At 48.1% G+C, this 10,578-nt stretch overlaps 1 protein-coding gene across 1 annotated transcript; it reads left to right on the forward strand.

Annotated features, from left to right (window-relative positions):
• The first annotated feature begins 758 nt into the window (after positions 1 to 758).
• On the forward strand, positions 759 to 6,362 carry Gip (gastric inhibitory polypeptide). The gene is made up of 4 exons (XM_051157825.1): positions 759 to 844; positions 3,164 to 3,310; positions 4,593 to 4,682; positions 6,257 to 6,362. The coding sequence occupies exons 1-4, from the start codon at positions 759 to 761 to the stop codon at positions 6,360 to 6,362; spliced, it is 429 nt and encodes a 142-aa protein (XP_051013782.1).
• Positions 6,363 to 10,578: the final 4,216 nt, after the last annotated feature.

Consider the following 10,578-nt stretch of genomic DNA (forward strand, 5'->3'; position numbering starts at 1 on the left):
AGAGCTAGGAGAACAGTGAGGTAAGAGAAGCTGGGACAGCCCAGGCTGCCCTGGAGGAAGTGGGCGTCCTGGCTCCTTACTCAGAAGATAGTTTAAACAGATTCTCAGGAGACCAGGTCTAGTAGCCTTGGGCTAGCTCTCTGGCCTTTAGGCAGAGGGAGGAAGGTTTCTCAATGCTTGCCTTCTGCTATCTCTCCTGAAGACCGATATGGGTCCAGACCCCAGGAGTTCAGATGAAACTTTAAGAACTTCTGAGTTGAGGTAGTTAATTAAGCCTGTGGGGGATGGGGAGGGGATGGGGGTGGGGGACGACTGTGCAGGATGGCTCCCTGTGTGGTTTTCATTTAGGGGAGGGAATATGGTGACTGAGTAACAGCTTAGTTGGCAGCAGGAGGGTGGGCTGCTCTGAACTTTGTTAGGGCTTTAAGGGGATAATCTTACCAAAGCCTAGCCCTGTGATGTCTGGACGAGAGCCAGGAAAGGAGTTCCCACCACCTAGGCCCTGGCTGCTTTCTTCTTCCTAGACCATCCATCCCATCCATCTCTGCATCCACAAAGCAGGATCAGCTCTGGGTCAGGGCTGCATGTCTCTCCCAGTAATGCCTGGCGCTCCCCACTTGCTCCTGTCCCATCCCCACCCCCCCAGCTCTCAGCACTTGCCCGCCTGCCTAGGCTCCAGCATCAAGTGGCCTCCTGGGTCCCTGCTCAGTACAGCACTGGCCTTTTTCCTCCTCAGCTCAGGGACACAGTCTAGGAAGATGGTGGCTATGAAGACCTGCTCTCTGCTGCTGGTGCTCCTGTTCCTGGCAGTCGGGCTGGGAGAAAAAGAAGAGGTTCAATTCCGGTAAGAGTGGGAGGAAGGGGCTGGAGAGATGGCTCAGTGGTTAAGAGCATTGGCTGTTCATCCAAAGGTCCTGAGTTCAATTCCCAGCGACTACATGGTAGCTCACAATCATATGTAAATGTGATCTGATGCCCTCTTCTATCTGATGCTCTGTCCTGTCATGTAGGCATACGTGCAATAGAGTGCTTATATAAATAAATAAATATTAAAAAAAAAGAGGGTTAGGGTTAGGGTTAGGGCTCAAATACAAGTCGGGTTGGGGATAGGGGTGGTAAGAAAGACAGTCCGCAGCCTGGGCATGCAAATGAGGACAGAATTAGGGTTATTTATTATGAACAGTTTTTGGAGCTGGGAGTGGTGGCACATGCCTGTAATCCCAGCACTAGGGGAGGCAGAGGCAGGCGGATTTCTGTGAATTCGAGGCCAGCCTGGTCTACAAAGGGAGTCCAGGACAGCCAAGGCTACATAGAGAAACCCTGTTCTGGAAAAACAAAAACAAAACCCCCTCAAAACAAAAAATGATAGCACAGAGGATTCTTGCTGATGAGAGAAAGGCTGTGGTTAGCTAGGTCGGTGGAAGGACTTTCTGGTGTCTGGGAGTCATCGCTGATGCCTACATGCATTCACTCAGCTCTTATGGGAACTTCCTGTGCACCAGGCACAGAACACATGTGAATGAAGGTCCAAGATGCCTCCTGCCTTCAGTGCGAACAAGACCCAAGGCAGATGCAGAAAAGAACCACACAAACTTGTTCAGAGTACTGTGGAGCCAAGTCTAGACAGTGACAGACAGGGTAATGCCGAATGTGGCAGCCTGCTCCTGTAACCTCACACTTGGCAGGCTTGAAAGTTTGAGGCTAAGCCAGGTGTGGTGGCGCACATCTTTAATCCCGGCACTAGGGAGGCAGAGGCAGGCGGATTGCTGTGAGTTCGAAGCCCGCTTGGTCTACAGAGTGAGTCCAGGACAGCCAAGGCCACACAGAGAAACCCTGTCTCAAAAAAAACTTAAAAAGAAAGAAAGAAAGAAAGAAAGTTTGAGGCTAACCTGGGCTGCACCTGGGCTGCATACCAGGACCAGAGTCTGGAGAGAGAGAGAGAGAGAGAGAGAGAGAGAGAGAGAGAGAGAGAGAGAGAGAGAGAGAGAGAGAGAGAGAGAGAATACAAATAGGACTTATTTCATAGGGCTGTGGTAGAATAATTTTACTTACTAAAAGTCTTCTATAGACTGGGGTGTAGCTCAGTGGTAAGACAAGGCACTGGCTTCATTCCTCAGCACTCAAAAAAAAAACACAAACAGGGGCTGGAGAAATGGCTCAGCTGCTTAGCGCACTGGCTCTTCTTCCAGAGGACCCGGGTTCAACACCCCTCACCCACATGGCAGCTTGCACTGTCTGTAACTCCAAGATCTGACACCCTCACACAGATATACATGCAGGCAAAATATCAGTGCACATAAAATAAAAATAATAAATTATTTACAAAAATACAAACCAAAGAGGCTTATACAGTCCTCAAGTCCTACTTAGTAAGCACTTTCCATGACTTCACCAAGTAATGTTATCGTTGGTGTCCTTTTATCAAGACAGGGTCTATTTATGTAGCCCTGGGGTAGTTTAAAACTTTGTCATCTGGAGCCAATGAGATGGCTGAACAGGAAAAGTCTCTTGCTGTCCACTGTTGCAAGCCTGACAGCCTGAGTCCAATCCCTAGACTTCATGAAAAGGTGGAAAGAGAGGGAAAAATCCCACAGAGGCGTCATACACTTGGTCATGGGAAACCCTTCATAATAGTGGGAAAAAAATTTTTTTGAGACAGGGTTTCTCTGTGTAGCCTTTGCTATCCTAGACACACTTTGTAGACCAGGCTGGCCTCGAACTCACAGAGATCCACCTGCCTCTGCCTCCCGAGTGCTGGGATTAAAGGCATGTGCCACCATTTCCGGCTCTTATTATTATTTTTTGTGTGTGTGTAGCTCTGGCTGTCCTAGACCAGGTTGGCCTTGAACTCACAGAGATCCACTTGCCTATGCCTTCCGAAAGATGGGATTAAAGACATGTGCCACCAACGACCTGCTTATTTCATTATTATTATTATTATTATTATTGAGATGGTATCTTGCTATATTGAATAGGCTGGTCTTGACCTTTCAGTAATCCTCGGGCCTTTTCCTTGCAAGTATTGGGATTACAGGAGTGCACTCTCATGCCCAGCTATGGTCACTTTATTGTCGTGACTACGAACCAAAGAACTGAATCAAGCAATATGGTTCTCCTGACCTTCTCTTCATTGCTATCCTGGTTTCTACCTGTCACCTCTCAGATCCCATGCTAAGGTTGGTGGCCCCCGACCTCGGGGCCCAAGGTATGCAGAGGGGACTTTCATCAGCGATTATAGCATTGCCATGGACAAGATCCGCCAGCAAGACTTTGTCAACTGGCTGCTGGCTCAGAAGGGGAAGAAGAGTGAGTAAGTAAGCCCCTACACCCCTCCTGCCTCCTGCCAAACTCTGCTATGCTCAGGCCACCTCCTGGGTGAACACATGGGCTGCGAGGCCCACAACTCCACAGACATCTTTCAGTAATTGAGGTTGAGGAAAGGAGATGGCCATGACTGGGGCCCTGAGACTGATGGGCAATGGACCAGTCTGGTACAGGATGAGTTCTCCCATCCTTTACTTTTTTTTTTTTTTTTTTTTGAGACAGGGTTTCTCTGTGTAGCCTTGTCTGTCCTGGACCAGGCTGGCCTTAAACTGACAGTGATCTACCTTCCTCAGCCTCCTGAGGGCTGGGATTACAGGTGTGTGTCACCGTGCCTGGCTCCATCCTTTCCTCCTCCTCCTCCTTCTTCTTTGAAGATTTATTTGTTTATTGCATATACAGTGTTCTGCCTGCATGTATACCTGCACATCAGAAGAAGGAATCAGATCTCATGACAGATGGTTGTGACCCACCTTATGGTTGCTGGGAATTGAACTCAGGACCTCTGAAAGAACAGATGGTGCTCTTTACAGCTGAGCCATCTCTCTAGCCCCACCTCCTCCTCTTCCTCCTCCTCTTCTTCCTCCTCCTCCTTCTTCTATTTTGGCTTTTGGAGTCAAGATTTCTCTGTATAACACTGGCTGTCCTGGACTCACTTTGTAGACCTGTCTGGCCTCGAACTCACAGAGATCCGTCTGTCTCTGCCTCCCAAGTCCTGGGGTTAAAGGTGTGAGCCACCAGGCCAGGCTTTATCCTTTACTTCTAAGGAGAGGAATCAGAGAAAAGTGTGGAAGAGCCGGGCGTGGTGGCGCACCCCTTTAATCCCAGCACTCAGGAGATAGAGGCAGGCGGATCGCTGTGAGTTCGAGGCCAGCCTGGTCTACAAAGCGAGTCCAGGACAGCCAAGGCTACAAAGAGAAACCCTGTCTCGAGAAAAAAAAAAGAGTGTGGAAGACCCAGAGGGGTTCACAGAGGTCTGGGGATGAAGATGGAAGGAGAGGGGTTGCCTATTTATGGTGGCTACTGCAGACTGTGGAAATAAACCACCACTGTGCCTCTCCCAGCCTCTCCCCTGCTGTTTGGTCAGTCTGGTGGGTTGTAAAGAGCTGTCAGTGATGGAGGCAGCTGAATACAGGCAGTGATGGGTGGGGGAGCAGAGGTGTCTGTTGCTCCTACGCTTGACACAATAAAGATTTCAGTGTCCATGGGTGGGGGAACTCCAATTGTCCCCTCCAGCCCAATTCACTCCTGAATCAACTTCATCTCACCAGCTGGAAACACAATATCACCCAGAGAGAGGCCCGGGCCTTGGAGCTGGCAGGCCAATCTCAGAAGAATGAGGAGACAGAGGCGCAGCGGAGGTGAGGCCACTGTGGGAGAGGGGAAACAGAGCCTCCTGCCTGATGGTGTCACTGCTCCCTCTTTCACTCTGCAGAGGAAGGCAGGGACCTCATGATAGGCACCTCTTTGTCTAAGAGCTCAGAGAAGGGGCTCCGGAGAGTAAAGTCCTGCAGGGTCCCCTGAAGGTTCCCAGGATCTGTGCCTGAGTGTGTACACAGATTCCCTGACTCAAGGAGAGCAGGAAATGGGGCAATAGGGACCTAGACTGGAGCTGGCTTCTCTCATCCTTGCCGAATCTCCGGAAGGTTGCTGAGGAGACCACTGGGAGAGCTGGGCATCCTCCCAAAGCCAGCCCCCTGCTCTATGAAGAAGTGATGAGTCTGAGGCTCAGGGAGGTTCTCTCTGGGGTCACTGAGGTACATTCTCAGAGACTTTCCCAGGTGAGTGGGTGAGCTATCTTACTGCCCTGCATCTTTGTAGTTGCTTTTGCCTGGACTTTGGACGACCCTCTATTCTCTGGGTAGGCAGAATCAGGCAGGGCCCAGCACAAAAGAGGCTTGGGATCCGAGAGAGGAGACAACCCAGAGGCAGCAATCTGTATTGGTTCCCTGGCTCTTTTGTTATTGTTGTTGGGTTTTTTTTATTTTGTTTTGTTTTGTTTTTTCCGAGACAGAGTTTCTCTGTGTATCCTTGGCTGTCCTGGACTCACTTTGTAGACCAGGCTGGCCTAACCCTCAAACACACAGTGATCTGCCTGCCTCTGCCTCCCAAGTGCTGGGATTAATTGGTTTTTGTTTTTGTGAGTTGACTCTGTTGACCAGGTTTGGCCTTGATCCACTTGGCTCTGCCTCTGGAGTACTGTTGGGATTAAAGGGATTCACTACCACTGCCCAGCTTTTTCTTGGCAGGAGTAGGTGGAAGTGGGGAGTGGGGGGTGGGGGAGGCCAGGTTTCAAGACAGGGTCTCTCTGTGTAGTCTTGGCTGTCCCAGACTCACTCTGTAGACCAGGCTGACCTCGAACTCACAATGATTCACCTGCCTCTGCCTCTCTAGTACTGAGGAGTGTGCCATTACACCCAGGTCTGCCCAGCTTTTTCTTTTCGTTTTTATTTTTCAAGATAGGATTTCTCTGCCTTGGCTATCCTGGATTTGCTTTGTAGACCAGAATGGCCTTGAACTTACAGAGATCCACTCGTCTCTGCCTCCCCAAGTGCTGGGATTGCAGATGTGTGCCACCCAATCTGGCTTTTTAAATTTTAATTTGATTTAATTTAATTTTATGGGCATTTGTGTGAGGGCACCAGATCTCCTGGAACTGGAGTTACAGACAGTTGTAAGCTACCATGTTGGTGCTGGGAATTGAACCTGGGTCCTCTGGAAGAGCAGCCAGTGTTCTTTGCTACTGAGCCATCTCTCTAGTCCCAGCTCCCTAGCTTTTGACACATGCTTTAATCCTAGCACTCCAGAGGCACAGGCAGAGGCAGAGACAACCCAACTTGGGTTACATAACAAGTTCTGGGCCAGCCAGGGCTACAGAGTGAGACTCTGTCTAAAAGCAAAGCACCGTGGCTCCTGCAATCTGTTTCTTTTGCAGTGCTTTGCCCAAGAACCCCAGTGATGAAGATGTGCTGAGGGACCTTCTGATTCAAGAGCTGGTGGCCTGGATGGTGGACCAAACATCGCTCTGCCGACTCAGGTAGGGAGCATGGGGGGCATGGGGGTGACACAAGGTTGTTTGAAGTTTAGGCTTCCAGGTGACACATATTCAGATTTGTGTGTGTTTTTGTATGTCACTGTCTGTGTGTTTTTGTATGTCACTGTTTGCATGCAAATGGACTTCTTGTTGGGAACTGAACCCAGAGCTTTGCAGTTGCCAAGCAAATGCTTTACCACTGAGCCTTATCCCTAGTCCTGCTTATTTGTTTGCTTAGCCCAGGCTGGTCCAGTGTTCCCTGTGTAGCCCAGGTTGGTCTCATACTCACGATCCTCCCGGTACTGGAATTACAGCTGTGTGCTGTTGCATGCCCCGTTGTCTCTAGTCCTTATTCAGATCTTTGTCTCAGGACACACTGGCAAAGTACTTACCCTTACAGAACCTCAAAATATTCACTAAAATCAGATCTATTATGGGGTGTGGGATCTCAGGATGGTTGGCTAGAAACTTGAGTTCAGTCTACATTTGTGAGTTCTAAGACAGCCAGGGCTACATAGTGAGTGGTAACCTGTCTCCCAAATTAAAGTAACTAAAACAGCAAAGCCAGCGGTGGTGACACACATCTTTGATCCCAGCGTTCCGGGAGACAGAGGCAAGAGGATCAAGGCCAGTTAGGTCTGTAGAGCAAGTTCCATTATGAGAAATCCTATCTCAAAGACAAACTCTCTCTCACACACACACACACACACACACACACACACACACACACACACACACACACACACACACACACACACACGCACACACGAAAAGAAAGGAAATTACAAAATGTGTGCTGTCGCTTATTTAATCCCAGCACTGGGCTAGAGAGACTGCTCAGTGTTTAAGAGAACTTCCAGAGGTCCTAAGTTCAATTCCCAGCAACCACATGGTGGCTCACAGCCATCTCTACTAGGATCTGATGCCCTCTTCTGGCGAACAGGTGTACATACAGATAGAGCACTCATATAAATAAATACATCTTTAAAAAAAAAAAAAAAAAAATCCCAACACTGCAGAGGTAGAGGCAGGAGGATCAGAAGTTCAAGATCACTCTTGGCTACCGATTAATATTTGAGCCACAGACTAGTCTCAAAACCAAACCAGCCAGCCCGGTGTGGTGGCACATGCCTTTAATCCCAGCACTCAGAGGCAGAGGCAGGTGGACTGCTGTGAGTTTGAGGCCACTCTGGTCTACAAAGTGAGTCTAGGACAGCCAAGGCTACACAGGGAAACCCTGTCTCAAAAAACAAAAACAAACAAACAAAGAAAAAACCCAGAAAACCTGTCTTGATAAACCAAAAAAGAAAAAAGAAAAAAAAGGGGGGGGTAGGAGGGTGGGGAGAAGAGGTTTGGAGAGACAGCTCAGAGGCTGAAGTGCTTGCTGGGTTCCATTGCTTGCGCTTATGTGAAAGTTCCGGTGTTGAGGCAGATGCAGGTAAATTACTGGGAACTGCCAACCAGTCTAGCTGAGTCAGTGAGGTCCAGGTTCATTGACAGATCATTCCTTAAAAATAAGGTGGGAGCCGGCCACAGTGGTGGAGATCTTTAATCCCACCACTCTGGAGGCAGAAGCAGGTGGATCCAAGACCAGCCTGGTCTATATAGTGAGTTCTAAGACATTGAGAGAAAATAGTGAAACCTTGATTTGAAAGAAAGAAAGAAAGAAAGAAAGAAAGAAAGAAAAAAGGTGGACAAAGGCTGGAGCAGGTTCAGTGGTTACACACTGGCTGCTCTTCTGGTGTTCTGTCCTGCTCCCAGCACCTACATGATGGCTAACTGTCATCCATAATGCCAGTTCCAGTAGATTCTTTTCAGGCCTCCACAGGCCCTGTATGCACATTGTGCACATACACACATGTGGACAAAGCACTCAAATACATAAAATAAAATGAAATAAACTTTAAAAAATTAAGGTGGACAGCAACTTATAGCCTGTACATATATGCACAGACACATGGGTACACATGAACATGTATACACACACACACACACACACACACAGAATGTGATTAAGCCAGTGGAGATGACAAATATCTGTAGGAAGGTGGGGAACTGTCTCTGTACTTGTGTGAATGATTTTGACTACTGATCAATCATTAAAAAGGTTGTTTGCAGGTAGGAGTGGCTTATCTATGCCTGGAAGCCAGGATAAACTTGCTGAGCTGACACCCTCCTTCCCACCCCCTCCTTTCTTGTGTCCCCCCTCTTCCAGGTCTCAGTGACTGACTTAGCCCAGAGCAGGACTGGACTCTGACCTTTGCTTGCTCAGCTCCTGCTTCCGCCCTGGTCCAAAGTCTCTGAGAGAAGCAAACCAATAAAGTCTTGAGCTGAAGTTAACCTTGGTGTCCTCCCGTGAAAACTCATTCAAATGTCAGCTGAGCACTCACGGAGCATGGCTGTGTGTATCTTGGGTGTGTCCATGCCCCCCCCCCCTCCCGTCTTACAAGCATGCTTGGAAACTCAACCTAGACAAGACAGATGCTGACAAAGTCACTGTATATAACACTGAAGCAAACACACACAATGGAGCCAGGAGACGGTGGTTCACACCTTTAATCTCAGCACTTGGGAGGCAGAGGGTTTGAGGCCAGTCTGGCCTACAAAGTGAGTGCAGTACAGCCAAGGCTACACAGAGAAACCCTGTCTTGAAAAATAACTAAAACAAACAAACAAACAAAACAAAACCCAACAAAACAAAAAGAAAAGAATAAAGAAAAACAACATAAGGGTGGTGGTGGTGCACGCCTTTATTCCCAGCACTCATTCGGAGGCAGAGGCAGGTGGATTGCTGTGAGTTCGAGGCCAGCCTGATCTACAAATGAGTCCAGGACAGCCAAGGCTACACAGAGAAACCCTGTTCCCCCCCAAAAAAGAAAAAGACTGTGTATTCAATGAAGACTAAAGTTGTGTGTGTGTATTTGAGACACTGTCTCATTATGTATCTCTGGCTGTCCTGGAACGTACTATGTAGACCAGGCTGGCCTTGAACTCACAGAGATCCTTCTGTCTGTGCCTCCAGAGTGCTGGGATTAAAGGTTTACCCTATCATACTTAGCCTAAGACTGAAGTTCTTGAAGGATTTGAAAGAGCAAGTCAGAGAATCTACTTGCGTTCCCAGACTCTGGCTCACATTGAGGATTATAATGAGTTGCATGGATTAAATGGAAAAATAGAACTATGTGGTGACACCTGCAGGACTCCAGGGGACAGATGATGATGTGAGAGAGCAGGTGGTGGCCGCTGGAGAGAAGGAAGTAGAGAAACCACCCTGATGTGCATCCCTTTATCTTTAAAGCTACTGCAGTGTAGAAGGGGGCTTCTCCTGATGGCTTCTCCTTTCCCACTTTGGTTTCCTGCCTGGAATGCTGTCCCCTCTCTTCTTATTCAAATCACTTTAGCAGACCACGGTCTAACACACCAGTCAGCTCATAGGTCATAGGCTAAAGCCACTATCCAGATAATATCTGACTTTAAAGCATGTGGCCAGTAGAAATTACCGTTGGTTATTATATTTCTCACACTTGAGTCAAATATTGTAGTACACGTTTTGAAAAAAATATTTTATTTATTTACTTTGAGACAGGCTCTCACTATGCAGCTGTAGCTGATCTGGAACTTGTTGGACAAGGCTGTCTAAGGTGTGTGTGTGAGAGAGAGAGAGAGAGAGAGAGAGAGAGAGAGAGAGAGAGAGAGAGAGAGAGAGAGAGAGAGGGAGAACACACACGCAGTGATGAAGGTAGAATGCAGTCTTTGAGCGTACTACACAGCACCACGGCTCAACTGCCCTTTCCATTCCCAGAATTGAATCAAGGGCTGCTGGTTTACGATATCTGGACTGCAGCTGACTTTAATTTAATTTCCTTTTTTTCCAAGACAGGGTTTCTCTGTGTGTATCCCTGGCAGTCCTGAACTCACTTTGTAGACCGGGCTGGCCTCGAACTCACAGGGATCCACCTGTCTCTGCCTCCCGAGTGCTGGGATTAAAGGCATGTGCCACCACGCCTGGCTTACATTTTCTTTATTAATAGTATCGAGTGTATATAATGTGTGTGCATGGGCATGCTTGCACCACAGTGTGTACAGTTAGATGACAATTTGAGGGAGTCTAAACTCAGGGTCACCAGGCTTACATGATAAGTGTCTTTGCTCCCTAAGTCACCTTGCTAGCCTCTCAGTTGACATCTAAGTTTTCTTTTTTGTTTGAGTTTTTGATTTTTTTT

The sequence above is a fragment of the Acomys russatus genome, chromosome 16 (assembly GCF_903995435.1).
Source record: "Acomys russatus chromosome 16, mAcoRus1.1, whole genome shotgun sequence".
NCBI lineage: Eukaryota > Metazoa > Chordata > Mammalia > Rodentia > Muridae > Acomys > Acomys russatus.

Bases quoted from the DNA above. Each gene is read 5' to 3' on its own strand.
- Gip (XM_051157825.1), top strand. From the start codon at position 759: ATGGTGGCTATGAAGACCTGCTCTCTGCTGCTGGTGCTCCTGTTCCTG. The intron at 3,311-4,592 runs GTAAGTAAGCCC...TCATCTCACCAG, and splicing joins CAGAAGGGGAAGAAGAGTGA to CTGGAAACACAATATCACCC. The intron at 4,683-6,256 runs GTGAGGCCACTG...TTTCTTTTGCAG, and splicing joins GAGACAGAGGCGCAGCGGAG to TGCTTTGCCCAAGAACCCCA.